Source organism: Gymnodraco acuticeps, unplaced genomic scaffold (assembly GCF_902827175.1).
Source record: "Gymnodraco acuticeps unplaced genomic scaffold, fGymAcu1.1, whole genome shotgun sequence".
Taxonomy (NCBI): Eukaryota; Metazoa; Chordata; class Actinopteri; order Perciformes; family Bathydraconidae; genus Gymnodraco; species Gymnodraco acuticeps.
In genome coordinates this window covers 856,147-879,792 of record NW_022991779.1, presented here as the reverse complement: position 1 = coordinate 879,792, position 23,646 = coordinate 856,147, and the positions used below count along the sequence as shown (strand labels likewise).

The following is a 23,646-nucleotide window of genomic DNA, read 5'->3' as shown; positions in this document are numbered from 1 at the left end:
ATTAATGTAATGTAATGTTATCAATTAACAACAGGGGTCACAAACATAAGACCAGCTGTTAAATAAAGCTCTTCTGACCTTAGCTGGCATGTGTGTATATATATTAATGCTGCCCATTATGGGCACAAGCAATTTTCACCCATTTATTAATTATATGTTTTAAATGTGAGTGTTTCCTACCCCCTAAACCTCCAGGGATGTACACAGTTTAATACTGGCAACTTCTTATTATGGGAAATACGAAAACGTCTTTTAAAACTACAACTCCCAGTAGAGACGTGCCATAGATAGAGAACATGTTGCGAAACAGAATAGCTAGCATGTGTAGTTCTGGGGACGGGGTGGGGGAGGGGGGGACGCGGTGGACCTGTTCAAATCCAGTTTTGGACAGTCTGCCGTGGTTCCATCCCATTTCAAGTGCTGTTCGAGAATCGGCGTAACCCTTGGAGCACACTCTCCAATCACAGAGCTTGAGGACTATCACGGGGTTTGTCAAACAGAGCACATGGTGTAGTCCAAACGATAGCTGGGGATTCTGGGTAGTGTAGTGTCTTCTGCCATCCTTTACTCAGAAAAAATATTTGTTTCTCCGAATCGAAGGGGAAAAATACAAAAGCATTGCACACAATTTAAACCAATCAATGTTGTGTAATCAACAAGGATAATCTGGTGTTTTTTAGTCGATGAGTCGTGCAGATATCACTGTAAAATCAATCGACAGTAAGAGGAATACTTACGTCCGGGTGTACAATTCTCCGTTATCCAATGGGAATGGACGCTCACATTGCCGTTAAGGGCAGCCGACACAAACGAATGTCGTGCTTCCATGAGCGTCAAATCCCGCCGCAGATGGGAATACATTGCAATCAGTTGAAAGCTATTTGCGTCCCTTTATGACGCTGAAGGAGCCTAGGAGCGTCACAACTGGACGCCACGGACACTGACCAAACGTCGCTCCTGGACGCTTAGGGAGTGAGAGTGTGTTGGCTAGTGACAAGGCATCCTCATACAGAGATGCGGCAACCGAAGGAGGGGCGGCAACCGAAGGAGGGGCAGGCGGCACACTAGCAGCTATACCGGGCCAAGAGGAGCGACTTCATTGTGTCCATGTCGGTAGCTAGCTGATCTACTTTAGAGGACAGCCTGTTTCTAGTCCTCCTATCGGGGGGTGCACCCATCGCCATCGCTCCCTCAAGTTGCCGGGGACGGCCAAACTGATCTGGAGGAGGATGTGACAAAGAGAGGTGTCCGTTGGTTGCCGCCAGACGTTCCAACTCAGTGATTCTAGCCACTCTGAGTGCCCGGGGCATGCAGCTACAGTTCATGCAGGCACCTACCGTGAGAGCCTCCCTTAGATGCTCGAGGCCGAGGCAAGAGGGGCAGTGGTCATGGCCGTCCTCGGGCTCAAGAGAAGCCATACAGGCGCTACATGAATGAGCCATTCTGTAGGTAGCCAGATGCAGCGTAGCCAGGAGCGGATGCGGAAACACAGCCTTCACCAGGTACCTGCTTAACGGAAAGAGTAGAGCCGTGCTGCTACTCGCCAAACAGAAAGAGGGATGTAATTACACCCACGTCACCGGCAGAGGGAGCGGGAGCGAGAGCACTGCCTTCACCTAGCTGGATTAATAAATAAGGCAGTTTAGCGTTTACCAGGAGCGGGGGCGAGAACACTGCCTTCACTGGTTGAGCTAGCGACGAGTGCCAGATGCAGCGTAACCGGGAGCGGGTGCGGGAACACAGCCTTCACCAGCTACCTGCTTAACGGAATAAAAAAGGCGGAAATCGGCCATGTCATTTGTTTACTATTGTTTACGCTTTAATGCCATCCATCATGCCATCAATTAACGCAATTTATGCTAATTGTGAAAATTGCCCAACATAAAAATGTGTGTATGGGGACCCGTACTATACATTTCTATCATAACACGTTGGTTCATTCTGCTGTCAAGAAGAGCTAACCGTTAAATAAAGCCAACCGTCAAAGTATGCTAACCGCTAAAGTAAGCTAACCGTTCAATTAAGCCAACAGCTAAAGTATGCTAACCGCTAAAATAAGCTAACCGTTAAAGTATGCTAACCCTTAAAGTATGCTAACCGCAAAAGTAAGATAACCGCTTAAAACGTTTACGACCGTTTTCCTCAAAGATAAACAAGAAAACTAACAAAACATTGCACGCAGTTTACTCTTACTTACCGATATATTGACAATATTTCCATATTCACACCAAAACTTTCATTAAGCTGGAAAAAAGATAAAAGGAGGAGTTTCAAACGTCTCTCAATTTGACTTGTTCCGAACTAAGATGGCAGCCGGAAGTGTAAACTTGTTTTATTCTTCTTCCTCGTTGGTTTCTGTGCATGCAAATAATTTTGAAATATGAATGATTTGGATGAATATTGTTAATATGCAGAGGTGGGAAGTAACCAAGTACATTTACTCAAGTACTGTACTTAAGTACAATTTTGAGGTACTTGTAATTTACTTGAGTATTTCCATGTAATGCTAATCAATACTTCTAATCCACTACATTTGAAAGATAAATAATGTAATTTACACTACACTACATTTATGTAACAGCTTTAAATACGTTTAACAAAATACATGTCTAAAAATTAACTAATGGACTAACTTCAGAATAGAGTCAAATTAGTTTAATATTTTACAAATAGTAAATCTGAACTTTGTTTGTCTACAACAGTAATTATTCTTGATGCAACAATATAATCTAGAAATGTCACATATATAATCATATATAGGCCATTTGTCTGCACAATGATTACTTTGACTTGTTATACTTAAAGTACATTTAGCTGATAATACTTTTGTACTTTAATGTAAGATAATAATGTTTTGGTAATCATAAGTAAAGCATATGAATATGTATTCTGTTCTTCAAAATTAACTCATTTAATTTAGGTGGAAATGTAAAAGTGAAGATGGTTAGAATGGCCAATCGAATCTAAAAAATGCCTTCACGTGTACTGTTAATATAATATATATATATATATATATACCGTTATCTGAATAATACCTGAAGCCCTTGTGGAAAAAAAGAAAGAAAAAACAAGTAAACGTTTCAAGCACTGTAAAACTACAACTCCCACAATGCCATCTTGTGCCAGACTTCACGTGATTATGACCCACCCCTGCTTCATGTGACCACTGACAAGCAAACATGGCGGATGTAGAGGCATCGAAATCTTTGAGCGGACTGTTGAATGGAATAGCTCAAAAAGTGTATTATAGCAACAGCGAAATCACAGAGGAGCTGCTGAAAGATGAGTTGTATCCCGAGCTGTCGCAGGAGGAGTTCAAGGCTCTCCATGAAAAGATGAAAGCCCTCATTAAGGTAATGCAGACAAAACTCCATCCTGAATGTAGCATACTGCAGAAATATCAGCCACAATATAATGTTTTATTTTTCAGTGTGCACATAAATTAGCGTTATTTATATAATAACTACAAATATATACTTAACAGTTTATACATTTAGTGTGAGCAGTAAGCAGAAAAAGGGGTCATTGGTGGAATGTAAATACATGCATTTAGCCTACTTCAAATTTGAGGTTTATATTTACAACACATTAGAAAGAATATGTGCAATGTCCGTTTATTACTATGCAAGCTATTGTGCAAAACATACTTAAGGAAGTACCGGTACTGAGAATGAGGGCAGTGCAAGGTAATGTTAATGTGCGAAAGAAAGAACAGAGTATCACAATAGTTTAATGTGAAGATGATCTGAAGTAAAGCTGATCCAACAGGTAGATTTTATATAATAACTAGTGGATTTGAATCCTGATTATAATGTCTTAACTGTAAATGGTGATGGGTAAAACGTATTAAAGCTAAGATGTTTACATACGTTAGTCTTTGTCTGTGTGTCTCACCTGTAGACAGCAGGGGGCAGCACTAACATTACATTATAACCACAGAATGAGATCAAGGAAAGCCAAGAAAACAACTTTACAATATTTTACAACAATCAATTCATAACACAAGTTAAGTGCAAATAAAAAGATACTTTCAAATTCTGTATAACATTTAGGAATAAGATATTTACTGTTGTCACGATTAGGACAATTACTGTGTAAACACATTATGGACTACCGGTTACCGCTTTTAATAAAGCTAGCTTTTTGTTACACTTTGTACCCCTTCTCCTCATTCTGCATTTGGGACCTGATAACCCCCCACCCTGACACATTGGCCGTTTCTCAATGTCGAGTAAACCTGCTGCAGAGCGACTATTTCAAGTATACTACATCATCGAGTGGCACCGAAGGACTGTTTTAAATGCATGTTAAATGCCCAGCATTCAGCGCCACTCGATGACGTAGTATACTTGAAATAGTGGCTCTGGAGCATGTACTCGACATTGAGAAACGGCCACTGTTTGAACTCCAGCTTTGTAAAGCACCTTCACCTGATCCTCCTCTTCCTCTTCTTTTCATCTATCTCTCAGTCACCCTCACCCACTGGACTATAACACCCCACACACACTCAGACGCTCAAATACAGCACCAGACACCTTTTACGCTGCTATGGAAAATCTTGCACTAATGTACATTTCCCAAAGATATTGAAGTGACTGTTATTTTGTTGATTGTTGCGCTTTTATTTATGTCTTAATATGTGCATATGTATAAATGTTGATTGTGTATAGATGGATAGATGGATGGATATATGGATAGACAGAGAGATAGACCTTTATTGACCCCAATTTGGGACATGTTTGCGTTGCAGCATCAAAAACACAAGGCAATGTACTTAAGAGAAATTAAGACACAAGAAATAAACTGTCTAAAATATTTCAGAAATAGAAATGAAATGGCATTACAAATTTAAAAAGTTAAAGAATAAAAAAAAATATATATATATATATATACATGCGGAAAATATACCAGTGGAAATACAAATTTCCAGTAACAAATATAATGCAGGATATTATTGTGCAAGAAAGGATTATTCAAAATTAAATAGAATATCAATGTAAAATGTACAAATATACATATTTGTATACATATTTGAATTGTTGTATTCAGTATTGTGGGAAACGGTATTTCGATCTCTATGTCTGTACACACAAACTGAAAGATTGACAATAGAGTTGACTTTGACTTTGACTTGACAGTCTATTGCCACAGCAGACATGGACCCCTCCCAGCTGGAGGCCTTCCTCACAGCGCAGACGAAGAGGCAGGGCAGCGGGGGGCTGGATGCGGAGCAGGCCGCCGCCCTCTCTCGCTTCTGGAAGAGCCAGCGGGTGCGGGTGAGGGAGAGTCTGCTGTCTCAGAGCCGCTGGGAGCCCGGTCTCAGGGGCCTCACCTGGAGGGTGGACCTCCACACTGCGGCCAGCCGGGGGGACGCAGCCCACAGCGGCCCCGTGGCCCTCATGGAGCTGGAGCTGGGCCGAGCCGGACAGGTGAGCCTGAAGAGAAGCCATTCAATGTCTCTTATGCTCCGTCTCAATTTGCGTACTTATTCAACATTCAAGATTCTCTTTATTGTCAGATGCAGAGTAGCTACAGTGTAGTTATGGCAATTACAATCTTAAAGGGGACCTATCATGCAAAATGCACTTTTTGATGTCTTTTATACATAAATACGTGTCCCCGGTGTGTCAGGGAACTCACGTGTCAGAAAATAAAACCCTCTCTCTTTTCCTCTATACCCAAATCTCTAAAAACGGGGGTACAACGGAGCTGATCCAGATTTGAGTCCGATATGACATATGGGAAATAAGGACCCACGGTCCTATCAGAAAGTTGCTATCACAAACAATCTCTTATGTGTTTACATTAGCATCGCTAACACTCAGAGCTAACCTGTACTGGAGAGAGTATGTGCAAAAAAGCAGGAAATAAAAAGGAACTCACCTTTGGTAAACCGGCGAGAGAGAAAGCATTTGAGCTCCGTACTGTTTCAGAAATAATCCTTGATGTGGTTTGGAACATGATGGCATTTAATCATGGCAGAATTTAACTGTATCTGCCGGGTAATTCTTGACCTCCATCACGTTCTCCTCTCTATGCAGCCTTTATCATATCACATGAAGTTGAGGGACTCGCCGTAGATCAGGGGTGTCAAACTCAAATACACAGTGCGCCAAAATAAAAAAATGGATACTAGTCAAGGGCCGGACTGATTCAATGTTTATTGCAGAACTTATTGAAATGAACTTATTGCACATATTAAACCTGGAACTAACAAAGCTTAAATGATTGCCTATAAAAACAACATTAAACATTAAATAATCAGTTGCATTCATTTCTTATGGCTCTATCTGCAGCTTTTCCAGAGTCATTTCTTATGATTACATTTTTCCACAGGCCAACAACAGCTTCAAAAAAAAATATTTCCCTCAAAGAGACCTGTTGTCGTGAGAGAGAAAGTGCAGAAGGAAACATTGAAACTCAGTTTGCTGCTCTGTGATGCTAGTTCAAGCCAGATACTTAGCATCTCATCTTGGGTGCAGGTTCATCAATGTTTGGGGTCAGGCTCTGAGCTGAGGAGACCCTCAGGATGGAGTGAAGGTGTGCGTGCAATATACCGGCGGGCCAGATCTAATAGTAATTAGAAATTATCCTGCGGGCCGAAATTAAATCCACCAAGGGCCTGATTTGGCCCCCGGGCCTTGAGTTTGACACATGTGCCGTAGATAGACTAGAATAATACACTTTAGCAGCAGAGCTCGAGATATCCTGAAAAAAAAGCGTCTTATATTACACCCCACTGCCACGTAAATGCCCAATCATGATTGTTTGATGGTCAGGAAGTCACATAACTCAATTGTTGAGATCTGAAGATTCATATATTTTTATTTCAGTTAATCTCTAAATGTTTTCCGACCCAGAAGCCCCCACGCTTCCAGTGTTTGGCTTCTGTTGATCATTTGCTGTTGCATTAATCCCATCGTAGTGGATGGTCCCAAAATACTCATGACCAGGAAAACAGTGCTGCCAACACACCAAAATATTAGACTAAGATTATGATTAAGGTTAACGTTTGGGTTAGTTTATTTATAAAGCTTATTTCAAACACAAAAGCAAATCAAAGTGCTTTACACAGGCATTAACACATAATAATACAAAATAAAATAAGTTGAACAAAAATACAATTCATAGAAGAGATATGCAGGTCTCCCTTGAAAAAGAGATCTATGATCTCAAGGGACCTATCTGGTTAAATAAAGGTTTGAAATGAAGATAGAAAGTAGTAAAGTATAGTTAAAAATAGACATTGTAAATACAGATGATGCAACAAGAAGTGCAATGATAAAAACATAGTTGGAAGACTTCTGGAAAAGCAGCGGTAAGGAGAAAGGTTTTCAGCCTTGATTTATAAGAACTCAGGCTTGGAGTAGACGTCAGATGTTCAGAAGGTTTGTTACAGATCTGTGGAGCATGAAAGCTAAAAGCTGCCTCTGCGTATTTGGTGATGACCCTGCGGACGATGAGTAAACCTGTTCGCCTTGATCTGAGAGCTCAGGGGAAGATTTTGAGGTTGTTATTTTAAGCCAGTGCAGAGCGGTGAGAACTGGGGCGATGGGGCGGGTGCTCAATTATTTTAGTTTTGGTGAGGACAAAGAAGGCGTTAGTGATGAGGGCTGCCGTGTCTTTGGCTCCTCTCCAACTCTGCCTTTTTTTTCCTGTTTTATTTCAGTGTTTGTTTACATTTCGTTGTGTGCTTTTAACTTTGTCTGCAACATCTAATCCAATCACACCCACTCTACTATACAATATAGCTTGCACATCTCAAAACATTCTCTTGCACTATTTTATCTGTTTTATTTGTTTTGTCTCCTATATATATTCATGTTGCTCTGTTGGAGGAGCCTGTGACCTACATTTTTTTCATTGCCATATCTACACTGTAGCTAATGTGGACATGACAATAAAAGCCTTGAATTGGCGGAAGCGTTCTGGATGAGTTGCCAATGGATTTCTTACAGAGAAATTGAAAGACACTGTTGCAGTAATAAAGCTAAGAACAAAGACATGGACCAGTTTCTCTAGACCAGGGGTGCCCAATACGTTACGACCGGTCGATCGCGAAGGTAGTGTGGGTAGATCGCATTGGCATTGAAAAAATTAAAAAAGTTAGCCTGTCATCCATCCTTTCTATGGCATTTGCCTGTTGATTGACATACAGGTAAGCCAGTCTGAGATCTCATATTTTCTAACACGCAGTTCACCACGCATGCACGGTCAACTGCGCCAGCTGCAAATCACCGGCGAGCTGATTACCTATTTAGCCTTCCAATTTATACAATTCTACTAAAGAAATAAGGGCGGCCTCACCTCCTCATCTGAAGCGCAAATGAGGCACTATAAGTGTAATCACGCCACAGTTTCTCTGCCGCTTCGAGGTTTCCGGTGCTCGCAGTCCACTAGCCCCCCCCCCCCGCTCGCGACACACAGGGCCTCACCACATGACTTTGGGCAGGGGCAGCCCTGTAGGTAGATCACTTTGACTTGGTCATTTTAAAAGTAGCTCCCAAGCTGAAAAAGTGTGGGCACCCCTGCTCTAGACGGTGTTTAGACATGAGTGTTTTCAATCTAAATATGTTTTTAGGTGCGGTCAAATGCTGATTTTGTAATTCCTTTGGTGTGGGTTTTAAAAATTAGGTCAGAGTCCATAACTACTATGAGATTTCTGACATTGTCTGATGTGTTGAATAGCAGGACTAAATTGTAGACGGTTGGTTGGACTGATTTATTTGTCTGAAAGGATGAGGGGACATGACTCTGCGATGGACGCCGAGGCCAGATGTCCTAAATAGATTAAAGAGAATATTTGTGTGTGTGTACAGCATTGATATTTAAGCATGCTTCCATCATAGGGCAGATATCGCCATGATGTCGGCACAGTTCATCCCGTTTGTCACTGGGTTTGTTTCTAAATCTTCTGCTGTGGGTCTCTGGAACAATGCTACCTGCAGCAATAACCAGACTACCTGCAGTGATGACACATAGCAAAAAATAATCATACCTGCTGTGATGACATTTCTACTCTTGGCAGTGACGCTTCTAGCCTGTGGGTTGACTTTTTTTTTTACTATTTTACACACTTTAGGGAAACCATTTTCCTCCAGCCTTCTGTACTCGTCGTATTTTAGTTTTAGGGAGAACTGCAGACCTTGAGGGTTTCACTTTTATTAAGTGAGGGCACTTGAGGCAGCTGATGTTGACATATCAATATTGGGATGATGGAAAGTGAAACCTGACCTGCTTTCCCAAATACTAGCATGACTTCCTGCGGCTCCTCACAGTTGCTGCTGCTCTGTATATTTTATTAAGTTGGATTATATTCAGGAAAAGTAAAAACTGTGTGTATGATATGGACAAAATCCACTATCATGGTATATTGTATTTATTATCATGGTAAGAATCCTGACAAAGTGAAGATTGATTTACATTTTTTTAATGAAAAGTTCCTTAAGACCAATAACAACTACCTCACACGAGACAACACTTGAGATAAAAAAACTAAAGTCTATAGTTATATACAAAGAATAAATATAACAGCTGTAAGGGATCTTTTTATGTAATGTATTTTTGTGTTAAAGTACTGTATCAATAGGAGAATTGATAAATATCATTATCAATACGCAGTACTGGTATCTCTATCGATCAGATTCTCATCCCTATGGTTATCACAAACGGAAGATTTCACGTAACATAAAACGCGTCAGTAAAAACCTCACTGGTGAATTTTGAAGCTTACAAAACGTCATCGAGTTGAACACTAGCCTCCTTTAGCTTAGCGGTGGTGATGTGAAGTCATGACCGTCGTTTGTTTATTGTCTAACATTATTTTTTTAATCCAATGGAATAATCCCATTGGCTTTTCTTCAACGGAGCGCTGACTTCCTTCAATAATACGTCACTGCACCAAATGTTGGGATGGATGAATGTCAGTTTTTATGGTGTTCTTGAATATGGATTGTAATATCTTAGTAGGTAAATCTAGAAAATGGACCAAAACATTTGTCTGGAGTTCAGTTACTTGGGTTCTTTATTCTGAAAGTGAAGGTAGTGTGTGATGTTGATGACACTTTGTGCTTTAGGAGTCTTGTTCCCATTCTTTTTGACCCAATGTGCAGCTCCCACAGCTCAGAGAAAGCAGGTCAGCAGACTGGAGCTTCACTCTGCTGTATTATACTTTACTACTATTCAATCATGTCTACATTTAGCCCAGAGAGTCCTGAAGGCTGCAGAAGTAGGTGGAGAGAGTCACATTAAACATCAAGGTGTCCTTAAACTCTTAAATCCCAGTGGAGCCGGATGAGACGATGCCCTTCATCCGTGTGGAGGAAGTTCAGACTTTGGAAACAAGGCCAAAATGTTTCTGTTGATTTATGTATTAGGTTCATTATTTTGTTCCCTAAAAATATGATCTGATGAAACTTTTAGTAAAAAAACTGGAAAATAATAATTAACTATTTTGAATATGATTTTAATAATTTATGCTAAATGTTTTCAGGCAACTTTTTTCAAACTCTCTCATTCAAGATTATTAATTACTGTTTTATTATTATTTTAGACTTACTACACTCTTAGCTACAGTAAATACATGCATGTTTTTAAGACTGTTAAGTGAGGTTTTATTATTTTTCTGTATTTTATATTTTAAATAGACACAGCTATAGGGATTTTAGGTTGTAGTTTTTTGCTTTTTCCCCTATTTTCTGTCAATTTAAGACTGTAAGACTTTTAATTGGTAGACAAACTAATTAAGACACAAGGTGAATTGATAAAAGAAACAATCATAAGTTGCAGTCCTTATTATATTAAAAGTATGAACTATTATTACTTATCTTATAGATACAAAAAAACTCTCCCAGAGCTTCGATTTCTAATTTGCATTTGCAGCGTTTAGACACCAATTTATTTAATCATGAATACATGTCAACTTGAATCTTAATAAAGTTTGCAAAAAACATTTTACCACCAATGTTTATATATTCCAGTATTGCTTATGTTTGTAGTAATATCTCATGCTCTGTGCTAAGAGACACAGACAATAGAAAATAGAAACCAGCAGGGGGATCATCGCGGTACGAGAACAATAAAGGAAGACAAAGATGGTGGCAGATGGGAGTCACTCACATTATAGCTGTAGCGGGCTTCATCCATTTTTCAGTATCATGTGATGAACGCAGTGCAGGTCAGTCAGAAGGGGGTCGTGTTGTACAGAGAAGATAGTCCGAGTCTGTGGGACCCTGCAGACACCAGCTTTGTTTATCTATATGCACACATGTTTTAAATATCTGTGTATTAAGAAATACGTGTAATTAGCACTGTCCAAGACATTTTAGTCCAACATGAAAAAGTACTATGTCTTACTTTGATATTTATTTATTTTTTGTAACTACAGTATCTGGAAAGAAGTACCATTTAACATTTTTTAAATATGCCAAGTATTAATAAAGTATGTATAGTACGAGCAATATTAGCAGCTCCTATTTGCATTGTAAACACAGATGCAAAAAGAGCTATCCCTGGATCTCTTTGATACTAAAGAACATTTAAAAGTGTGATAATTATCAGGCAAAAATTCAGTGTTAATTGTTTATTTTTTTATAGCTGTACAATATTTTCCAAAAATCTAGATATTTGAGATGTAGGTGTTGTCATTAATCCATTCAATTTTAAATACATCTTTATATATGCCATTGGTGCTATTTATATAATGTGGTTTCCCCTATTGTTATACATGCTTGTGTACATAAAAGCCATTTCTATTATTTATTGGGGGGGAGATATTGGGAAAAAGTGCCAAAAATCTGAGTGAAATTCAATGTCTGCACTCTGAGTTTTATAAGGTGTTTTACTGAAATGTCGTCTGCCTCTCTCAGGACTCAGAGTTCGTGTGTCTGGAGTTTGATGAAGCCAAAGTCAACCAGGTGCTGAAGAAGATGTCTGAAATCCAGCAGAGCATCGACAGAATCGTTCCTCGCACCTGAAACTTTAAGAGAGGTTTTCCTCAGGCAGCGGAGAAATGGGAAGGTGGGTTTCTGTCTCGGAGAAAATAACGGTTTCCTCTCTGCTGATATGCCAGGATGGATCCAACATGGCTCTGCCTACAGACTTTTGAAAGACATACCGTATGAGAAGCATAATCCTCATTTCAATACAACTTGTCATATTGACTTGTCCACTTATTAAGGGTCTTTTTTATGGACCAAAAAAGCGTTTGTTTTTTCAACCAACAATTACTCAAAGTGCTGAATTGTTTCGTTTTTTTTTTTAAATAAGAGCTTTCCTTCTTTATTCCCTTTCTGAAAGTGTGTAGAAAGGGTCTAAATCTTTGCAAATTAAGTAGGTTAAAGCAACATTTTCAAGCATGTTCTTTTATTATATAATGCAACAGAAACAAAAGTCATTAAAGTAAACACTGCAACGTAATCTGAAAATGATGAAGAGGGTGATGCAGCTTTAGATCTAAAGTTCAGACTGATCATAAACTGAAGTTTTTTGACTGAAAATGCATTAAAAGTCAACACAAAGATGCAAAAGAACTGAAAAGCATTGATATTAACAGACGGCGCACATTTGGTCAACAACTTTGAGTTGAACAATTTTCAACTGATGCTGTTTATGGAGAAGAAACTGTTAAATAAAAGCAATAATTTGCATTCAATGTTAACGCCTTAGCTACTCAATCTACAGGTTTATAATAAACCTGTGATAAAATGCTAACATTAGCATAAAATGATATTTTGCCAATATTCTGAATATGTTTCTTAGCATAAATGTAAAAATGCTCACTTGAGCTAATGTTAGCATTTAGCTCGAATCATGATGATTTTTTTCCTCTGACTTAGTAGCTAATGCTAACAACATGTTAGCCTTTCATTCAAATATGTAATTCAATACAACTGTATTCATCCCTACAAGTGACTATATGATGCATAGAACACTTATTAAGATGTTGGCAAGGTAACATAAGCATTTAGCTGAAAGTATAGCTGACAGTATCAGGTTAGACTGATGAGAGCGCTCTGTTGTTACCATGGTGATTGCCATGTACCTGAACAGAGTTTACAGCGTCCTGCTCCTTTAAGGAAATGGTGCGATCATCCCTTTCTGAGCTACCTGGTGTCAGGTAGACTGCCTGCAGGTGTAGATTACACGTGGCCCATTAATTCTTAAGAGGAACAAAAGCCTGCAGGACCTCAGCAGCACTTGAACAGTTTGATTAAGGGCTTGATTCCTTAGTTCAGGTTAAGAGTGTTTATATAAATGCAGTTAGTTAAACCTCCACTCCACTGATTCAGTCAGATCCAGTGGGATGCAGTGTTTGTCTGTGTCTGTGTTCAGTGCAGAGGTTATATTGCTCCAGAGGTGGCTGACACTGACAAGCAATAAAATGCCTGATAAACAAACTCTTAAATCAATAAAGTATAAACCATAAAACCCCTGCTGTTGCTTTCGAGATTGCATTTACAACCCAACACAAGATCATGTTGGAGATTATTGGGATATACTCTAGCTGCCTATACTGTATTGAATATGCTTACACACATAATTATTGTGTTTTGATTCCATCATAATGCAAAATCCTTGATTCATTTATTTTTTATTTTCAGTTATAGTGGCGCAACATCTGAAACAAAGGTCAGGTTTGTTGTTTGACGGCCATAAATACAAAGAGAATTCAATCTAAAGTATCATTTATAATATAAAGAGGATTTGTCAGTGCTTGCAGGGCTCAGAGGAATATATGTTTGTGCACTTTTGAACTTAATTAATCACTTTTGAAGAACTGCTCAATGTAAATATTTCCTTGTAATTGTCATTAATGCTTTGTAATAAACGTCTCAGACATCTGGTTGGAACATCTCATCACCTTTACTTCTAATCATCAGCGTGTCATGTCTCATAAACTGTTGACGTCTCGATGAGGCGGGGGGGTGATTTATGGGTGAAGACGTGGAGATGGACTCAAACTGCGTTGATAAGACAACTGCTACTTCAAAATAAACAAACATTGTTCGTTTTAGTTAGCTAGCTCAGTTTTCCATCTACTTCCTCCAGTAAAAACCATGTATCTCCAGATGTTTGTGATGAACGTAAGTGTTCCCTTTATGTGTTGATAACATTCTCCTACTTCTGAAGTTAAATAAGCTATTTAAAAACCCTTCAGCTGGATAATGCTTCTCCACAAAGCTGAACACAGGGTGGTTTTTTTCGATAAATGTCGTGAAAAGTGGACTTTTAGAGGTATGTGGTTCTCACAGGACAGGAAAGCTGCAGACAGATATTAAATGAGCCCAATTATACTTCTGGAGTTTTCCCTTTCCTGACCTGTAGTGGTTTTTGTGTATGTAATGGTCTGCAAAAGCTAATATCCCTGTGTTCCCTCTCTCCAACACTACAGCATTATTATAGGTTAAGATTAGTATTTATGCATACATAAAAAAATATAAAAACCCTATTTTTGCATCTACAACATTCAACTAATGACCACAGCAATGATTACAAAATATAAATTGTAAACATTATTTTGCAGGATTAATCTTTGTTCTTTAACCCTTCGATGCCCTTAGAGTGACTGACTACACTCTTCCATAAGTGGGTCTAAAAGGACCCGTATTAGAATAACATGTGTTTTTATTCCATTTGTCATTTTGGTTAAGTAAAATCACTTGTATAATATTTAGTAATATATTTTGGTTCACACTAGAAATATTTTATATTTAATTTTTCACTATTTATAATTTTTTTTTTTAAATTGAATTTTGAAAAAAACGAAATTCCATAGAAAATGCATGTGGGTCCTTTTTGACCCACTTATGGAAGCTTGGGGTGGTAATACAAAAACTACAATTTCTTAAAATGTAAATTTGAATGGCATGATATCCAACACATGTTTTTTGAGGAATAGCTGGAATATGAAATGATAAAAAAATGTAATTACAAAGATACTTCAAGAAAACCACCTAACCGGGTCAAAAAAGACCCACTTATGGAAGCTTGGGGTAGTAATACGAAAACTACAATTTCTTAAAATGTCAATGTAAAATTTGAATCGCATGATATCCAACATATGTTTTTTGAGGGATAGCTGGAATATGAAATTATGAATTTTTTTAATTACAAAGATATTCTAAGAAAACCACCTCACCTGGTCAAAAAAGACCCACTTATGCATGTAAGGGTTAAGTTCATTTTGATGCTGATACACTGAACTTTTTTTAGCAGGTATTTAACTTACAACATAATATGTCTACAGTATTGTATTAGTAGTAATACTTCTTTACAAGATCTGAGTATTTGCCTACCACTACACGTCAGCCCAGAGTTGGGTAAAAAGGGGAGGGTGTGTGTTTTGCACTTGGGAATCCTTGCAACACTTTTGGAACTGCAGCCATGCAACCTGAGGGAGGAGTCTGAGCGCAGGGGAGTCTCTCACTTCGGCTAAACTTCTCCACCTTTCCCCCTCAGTGAACAGAGGATGTGACCTGTCTGTTGGATATTTAAAGATTGGAAAGGGTTTCAGTGTTCGTATTTTAGTGAATGAGGATTAGTGCGCAGTTGATCTCCAAAATACGCGCCGCGTGAAGGAAGGAATGAGGGTGAGTTCAGGTGCACGAGCTGCAGCCTGTTGATCTGCCTTTTAATTTGATTTCACAACGAGGACGTGCGGAGGCGATCTAAGAGGTAAGTTAGTCACACACATATAACTCCCAACGTTTGTATTGTTTTTATTGCGCAGATATGCGAAATAACCGTACATTTAACACAGAGTTTGACCGCTGAGTAGATCTTAAAGTACAAAAACAAGAGCAGTTTGACTTTGTACTTGTAGATAGTAGGCTACTGTGTGGTATAACTTGCATGGCATGTGTTGAATAAATCAAGTGTTTATTCCTGTTGTTTCTGTGTTATAGTGTAGAAAAGGGCTCTAACTTTAGAGAAAACAGCAATAAAGTGTAATTCGTAATAGAATGAGTCCATCGCATCTGTCAGTGTAAGCTACGGAAGAGGATTAGGGCCAAATGTGAACAGTTTATTTGAGTTCAGTCCACATGTGAATAATGTCAAAAGTAAAATAACTTAAATATAATTCCTGATGTACAATATTAAAATAAACTCTGCTATTAATCTTAAAACTCAGATTTTAAAATCATTACTCAAAGATTGTGTTTTGCAGTTTTGTATTCTGAAGTTATAATGGACGTCAAAAGGGGAAAAAGATGAATGTCCCCTGATTTATAATAAAAACACATGGCAGTAACCTTCATTTGTTAATATATAAAATTAATATACTATATAAACAAAATGAACATTTTACAATTAAAGTTTTACAGCTCTGCAGTTTGATAAATAATTAATATTTTACAGCTTTTATACAAAGTCCTACCACTCTGTAAACATTGCTCAGGCTCTGGCAGTAAATTAAGTTTTGCCCTTAAGTAAACTTTGATTTTCATTTTGACAGTCTGCAAGTGTTGCTTCACTTCTGTGTGATTGGTCTACTCTAAAGGCGTGTAACTGAAGATCATTATAGCAAGCTTACATTACCTTAGTAGCCGCTTTGGACAAACAATCCCAATGTATAACCAAAATTATCCCTGCACTTCGCTGAGTTTCTTCCTGGTTAATGTGTCTTTGTGTTTAACTGCAGATGGATGCAGAAACAACCGTCTGGTTCTTGTTGGAGACGTGGTTCTCCTTCCTGCAGCTCCTCCACATGAGACCTGGAGAGCGCTGCGTCTCCAGCCCCAACTGACCCCCCTCTACTGTCTCAGGTGATATATAGCTTACATGTCATGTGACCTAATGACTCAAACAAAGGCATATGTATTATTATACACAGTGGGACACACCTCTTTTTTGTCCCACCTTCTATTTTTTATATTAATATTTTGATGCAGCAGTTTCTCATTAAATGTTTCAATACCTTCCATGTCATGTGGCCCATTAACTCAATCCATAGCATACATTATTACTACACTGGACAAATATGACACGCATATTTTCTTGGACTTTATTCTACCTTCTATTTCATATAGAAATGTGTAGGAAAAATCTGCAGTGTTTTTATTTAATTGCTTCCGTATCATGTGACCCAATCAAGTAGGACACGTGTCGTCTTATTGCATTTTATTCCACTTGCTATTATATATGAGTATATTCATGTGAAACTGTTTTTTATTTCAAAATGACTCATATAACTATATCTCTACTATTTAAAAATAACATTTTTAATTACAACTTTATGTAGGAAACACGTTGGGACTGCAATGTAAATTAAACATCATCTGTTTTTCAATAAATACAATCTGCACAAAAAACAAACTTAGTAGTGGCATCTAGTGGTATAACTGTTTAGGGCTTCTGTCCACGGCAAAACGTTTCTACATGTATTTAAGTGACTGAAAAACGTTGCTTTGCTGCATGCTCAATCTCTCATGAAAGTGCACAGTGCTCATCTGCGTGTGTCAGTCAGTGGACAATAACAAAAACGGCTGTCAGTTAACCAGCGTCATGTGCACGGCTGAATTGGAAACATGTGATTGAGGAGGAGGGGGTGAGGAGAAAATGCTAATGGGCCCGTTCCTCTCAGGATCAGAGATTAAAATGCGGCCTTGTTCGCAGCCGTCTTGAGCTCTGAAACCAAGCAGTGGTGAAATCAAGCTTCCTGTTGAGTTTCTGCTTCAAATTCATCTAGTTTTATTTTTGATAAAAGTTTCAGGGTCGATTTATCTTTCTCCATGTTTCCAAATGTCCCTTTTGGCTTTGTCGTAAGTCCTGATTCTGCAGATTTGTTCCTGCTCTGTGTTGATTTTCATGGATTTTCTTAATTTTGCTGTCCTTTCTATAGACGCAGAGGGGAGGAATCATGTCTGCAGGCCGCAGAAAGCTCTGCGTGATCATGATGCTCAACGTCTTCGTCTGCCTCCTGGTTTGCGTCACGTGGAACCTCCGGCGTCACAAAAGTGGCCGCCACAAAGTTCGAATCCCATCCGAGAGGTTCTGGCACAGGCAGGAAGAGAGTAAATCCTTCTGGAACAAGGAGCAGCAGCGCCTGGACTTCCTCTTCAACCCCATTGTGAACTCTTTGCTCTCGAGCGACTCCCTCATCGAGCTGCCTGATTGGCTGAATAACACCGGGCCCCCTGACCTCTGTGAGCCGGATAACAGAGTCCCAATGCAAATTATGGACTACAACTCCCTGCCAAAGGGCTTCCAGGATTTTCTTTTGCACATGCGCTGCAGGACATACCCCATGCTGATAAACCAGCCTCATATCTGTAAGGGAAAACCCTTCCTGCTGCTGGCGGTCAAATCCCTGATCCCACACTTTGACCGGCGGCAGGCCATCCGTGAAACATGGGGTCGGGCGGGGGTCATAGCTAATCGCTCAGTGGTGACGGTGTTCCTGCTAGGCAACACCTTGCCCGTGGATCACTTCCCAGACCTACTGGGGATGCTGGACCACGAGGCGAAGCTCCACAAAGACGTCCTCCAGTGGGACTACCGGGACACCTTCTACAACCTCACCCTGAAGGAGGTCCTGTTCCTGGAGTGGTTCAGCGAACACTGCCCCCACGGCCAGTTCATCCTGAAGGGTGACGACGACGTCTTCGTCAACACCGTACGGATTGTAGACCTCCTGGAGGGCCTGCCGGAGAAAAAAGCCAAGGATCTGTTCATAGGTGATGTTATCAATGACGCCGGTCCTCACAGGAACCGGAGACTCAAGTACTTTGTCCCAGAGAGTGTGTTTGTGGGGCTATACCCGACTTATGCAGGTGGTGGAGGATATCTGTACTCGGGGGAGTTGGCTCTGCGTCTCCACAACGCATCCAGGCAGGTGGTGCTTTATCCCATTGACGATGTCTACACGGGGATGTGTCTGAAGAAGCTGGGCCTGGCTCCTGAGAAGCATGAAGGCTTCAGGACGTTTGGCATTGATGCGAAGTACAGGGACAACCCGTGCGTCTACAGGAACTTGATGCTGGTGCACAGCTGCACGCCACAGGAGATGTTGGCCATCTGGCCGTGGATCATCCACCCGGAGCTGGCCTGCCAGTGAGGGTCAAGTCAGGTAACTTTATGGATTTATGAAAAGAACAGGATACAGAGTTGGAGGTGGGACCCCGTTTTGTCCAATGAAAGTTGCTCAGTAGTGTGTGAAGCCAAAATGGTCTGACTCGAGTACAAAAATGTTTTCCCAAATTGTGATTAATAAAGAACATCTTATTTTAAAAGTACCCGTATCTGGGCCCATAGAGCATGGGCACTTATGTGTTGCTTAAGCCTCGCCTCCTATCTCCTATTCTTGGCTCAGTCAAATTAATGGAGAGGTAAAATAATCCTGAATTTAGCTTTTAGCCCATTTTACAACTTTTACACCCTAATGATTTAAATAAGCGCTATAGAGTGTACGTGATGGGTAGATTTACAGACATGACAACGGGAAAACGTTTTTTCAGCCCAATTAAATCGCTGTCTGACAGAAGATGTAATACCGCCGTTTGGCCACTGCGAATAGAATTTGCTTCAATATCCGGCACACTTTCTGGGGGCCTAGGTTACTCCATACATTGGGAAAGAGACATCTGTATTATTTTTTTAAGTTAAGTAAACTACCCAGTACAAACACTTTTAAATACCTCTTCAAATCAATGTTATAGACCTCTTCAAATCATTAGGGTCTTAAAGTTGTGAAATGTGCTAAAAGCTAAATCCCCTCTCCATTAATTTGACTGAGTCGAGAGCGGGAAATCGGAGTTAGGGCTTAAGGAAAACTCAAGTGTGCTCAATAGGCCCAGATCCAGGAACTTTTTTATCTACTGTCACTCCATTCGTGGACCCGTATCCAATTCTCTTTATACATCCATAGGTTACTCCCGTAGGGTCTTTGGGGCACTTCGATGACTCCCTATCTGCCTCCAAATACCCTGATTTTCCGCCAGTCTCATGCACTCCACTGCTGTTTTCCACATCTTTCTGTTAGTCAGCCATTCTGTCCTTGGTATTCATGCACCGCCTTTAAATGTTCCTGCTGCTCCATATCTTATCTATGTTAAACATATACCTGAGGCCGCCAGTGAACACCTGCATATGTGTTTGCACTATTGAGATTACAACACCTTGTTAAATGGGTTGCAGCGACCTGAAATCAGTCCTGTCTAGAGAGAGTCATGCAACAATTGCACATAACACAATATTTTGTGTAAGATCTTTCAATGGCATGGCCTTGTCCTGTGAGTAGGGTTGCAAACGGGCGGAACATTTCCGGTAAATTTCCGGAAAGTTTCCACGGGAAGTTCTGCTGGGGAATTTTGGAAATATTCGATGCAAAATTAAACAAAAAACATGACATTTCAACAGATTTTTTTATTTTTTTAACGGAACAAGTTTTATTTATTTTACTGAACAATTATTTGTTTAATTGAAGAACGAAAACAGGAATGTTGAGTTAAATATTACTCATCTGTGCATGTAATGGAGGAATGCACAGTGCCTATAGGGGGTGTGGTCTCAATAGCCATGCAGTAAGCGGTGTGCTATGGGCCTGGCATGGATATTCAAGTGTACTTGAATGGCATCTGTTTGTTTTAGTCAAGATTATGCTAAAATGTACTTTCCCCAACTATATTTAAGTTCCCTATGAAGAGCCAACCTTCAATTTTGAAAATTCCCAGTTTATTCCCATAAATTCCCGTTTATTCCCAGGGCAAGTTTCCATCTTTGAAAATTCCCGGAATTTTGCAACCCTGCCTGTGAGTGAATCATACAGTGAGTTACATACAGACTTTTAAAGGGTATACATGTTGTAAAACCCCCTCTGTACCATAAACCTGCTTTCAACGAGACGTATACACTGCAGGGAATTTCAAGGATAGTTTATTTCTCCTCCAACAGATCCTTAACTTTTATTGTTATAAAACATGCCATCCGATACCTTAAAACATCTCATTCACAAAGATAAAATACTTTGGGACTATACAGTATTTATAACCGTTAAACAATTTATATTCCAATCCTCAAGTCCCAGCAAAACCTGTGAGTTAGTCATATTTTATTTTAGTTATCAACAGTGTTTTTAAGCGGTCTCGACACATCTAATATTTGCGTTTCAACTATCAGTATAATACTTGAAAGTAAGCATTTGGGAAACTGACCAAACAAAAATTACCCCTTGCTAATGTTAGCCAGATAGCATATGCACACAATAGTTTTTTAAATCAAAATGCATGCATTCATGCCAACTGTACACAAACCAGTGTTAGTGGTAAAAGATAGGTTTTTGGTACGTAGGGTGTGAAGAAAAACGTTGGTAACTGATATTTTCCTACATTTATCACAACGTTTACTACTACTGCTTCTACTAAAAGGAGATGAACTCTGATCCCACACAGACTGTTTTCTGTAAAGCCAAAACAAGACGACAGAGTTTATACATTAAAAATCTACATTTTGTAGTTATTATTAAATGCTCAGTGCTGTTTTTAACATCTCAAATGTGATGTTGCTGCTGTGACTGTGCATTCATTCTCTGTATTTATATTTTAATAATATATTGTAAGCAATACATGTGTTTTTCCATTACCTTCATCAACAGATGTGTTTGGGTTCACGGTCCTGTTTTCAATGGTTTGTTTAAATGGTTTTGATGATACAGATCTGTTCCAATGAGAATAAAAAAATATGTCTTGTGTTTTTGTTATCCTTTTTTTATTATTAAGTTGACAATACACATTTATTTATTTCCACATTCACTTGACATTATTATTTATTTTAATTAAGTTTGCATTTTATTTTATTAGAATATTTCATTATTATTTGTATATAATGGGCTGACACTTGTTTATTACAATTATTTTGTTCATTATAAATCTGTTCCACAAAGTGAAAATAATAAAATATCTCTTGTGTTTTGCCTTTGGATTAAATGACATTACTTGTTAGACGCTTTTATCCAAAGCGACTTACATACTCAATACTGTGGGCAATCCCCACAGGAACAATTTGGGGTGAAGTGTCTCAGGGACACAACGACATGCTGACTGCAGTGGGGTTTGAACCTGTGCACCCCTGATCCCAACACCAACGCACTAGTCCACTGCGCCGCACGCCTCCCTATGGATACATATTGAATAGATTGTATTCAATATTTTTATTATTTTGTTGACAATAACCCAAACGTAATAAGTAAGATATTATTTTTTATAGCTTAAGTTTGCATTTTCTTTAACGAGAATATTTGTATTATTCTTATCGTTGTTATAATGAAAAAGGATATTCACTTATTTTAATTGTTAATATTAATAGAAATATTATCTTGCTAGACAGTGGTGTCGACAGAAGTGTAACATAAAGCCTATTTTATATATATTTTAACAATCTTATTTATACTTTACTGACTACTTTTAAAGTCAACTTTATTGTCAATCTTCCAGTTTGTGTGTACAAAGAGATCGAAATACCGTTTCCCACAATCCCGAATATAAAAACAAATATATATATATATAGTCAAAGACACATTTTTACATATGCACACATTACGACCTACAAAAAAATCACAACAATCAATATATACAAAATAACAGTCACTTCAATATTTTGAGAATGTACTTTAGTGCAAGATTGTCCGTAGCACTAATGCACATTCTGGACAATCTACTTTGCTTATTGTTTACTTATTTATGGTGTTATGCCCAGATCCAGGGGAACCTAGCGCAACATAAAATGTGCACTCTCTCCTCTTTTCCCACTCCCAAGAACATAGACAATGAGACGGTGAATGCCGTTTGGTAAATGTAATTACCAAAGTTTTCTTTTTAACAAATAAGTGCAACAACCCACAAAACAAACAAATCTCTGAACACAAAAATCTTGCCTAACAAATAAGAAAATAAACATACAGCTAGTGATGGCAGTTTGACACTGAAGCTTCGAACGGAGCTTCAACCCTGGACTTCCTATTCCATAGAAGCAGTGCTTCGAAGCTTGCTTCAAATCACGTGACATGTGACGTCCGAAGCAGCAACTGCTTCATTTCCTGAATGAATCACTTGACTGGTTCGCGGTCCATTCACGCGATTCAATGCACTGCCTCGTCTCGATTCTGACAGGTGACAGGTTCAAACTTGAGTGCCTCAACACTTTATGACCGCTCTAAACAATGCACAATGTGTGGGTTGTTGTCGTAGTTTGCGTTGTTGCTGTTGAGTTGTTGTTGTTGTTATTGGATTTGATATCATTATAGAGCAAGCCAGGACGAAAGATAGGTCGTTCTGGCTCGGGAAACACTTCGAAATGTGGAGAAGTTGTGAACAAAAAGACAATTATCAGTAATATAAAAACAGTTAAATATTTCAAGGAATAGATAGCCCAGTGGGTAGAGCCTCCGCGCAGCTGGTTCAAATCCCGGAATGGACGTATTTTAATCATTGCTTTTCAACTTTAATAACTGATAAAAGGCCCTCTCCGCCCAAAAACATGTCTAGAACTCTCTAGTCTCTTCTCAATAACCCAATACACACAATTATCAATCTTTAATTGCAAATAGAACATGATATTCAGTCTTAGTGTGTGTGTGCATCGAATATTTTTCAAGGCAAAGATACGTTATACCCACTGCAGCCTTGCACTTCGCCAGGAGAGGTCGCGGTA

The 23,646-nt window shown here is 39.1% G+C and overlaps 2 protein-coding genes across 2 annotated transcripts; both read left to right on the top strand.

Moving 5' to 3' along the window:
* Nucleotides 1-3,160: 3,160 nt before the first annotated feature.
* commd1 (copper metabolism (Murr1) domain containing 1) lies at nt 3,161-14,294 on the top strand. Its single transcript, XM_034199507.1, has 3 exons — nt 3,161-3,353; nt 5,139-5,429; nt 11,868-14,294. Exons 1-3 carry the CDS (start codon nt 3,180-3,182, stop codon nt 11,973-11,975), a joined length of 573 nt encoding a protein of 190 aa, XP_034055398.1. The 5' UTR covers nt 3,161-3,179; the 3' UTR covers nt 11,976-14,294.
* A 1,090-nt stretch (nt 14,295-15,384) lies between these two features.
* On the top strand, nt 15,385-21,688 carry LOC117535146 (N-acetyllactosaminide beta-1,3-N-acetylglucosaminyltransferase 2-like). Its single transcript, XM_034199508.1, has 3 exons — nt 15,385-15,675; nt 16,643-16,766; nt 17,843-21,688. Exon 3 carries the CDS (start codon nt 17,861-17,863, stop codon nt 19,055-19,057), a length of 1,197 nt encoding a protein of 398 aa, XP_034055399.1. The 5' UTR covers nt 15,385-15,675; nt 16,643-16,766; nt 17,843-17,860; the 3' UTR covers nt 19,058-21,688.
* Nucleotides 21,689-23,646: the final 1,958 nt, after the last annotated feature.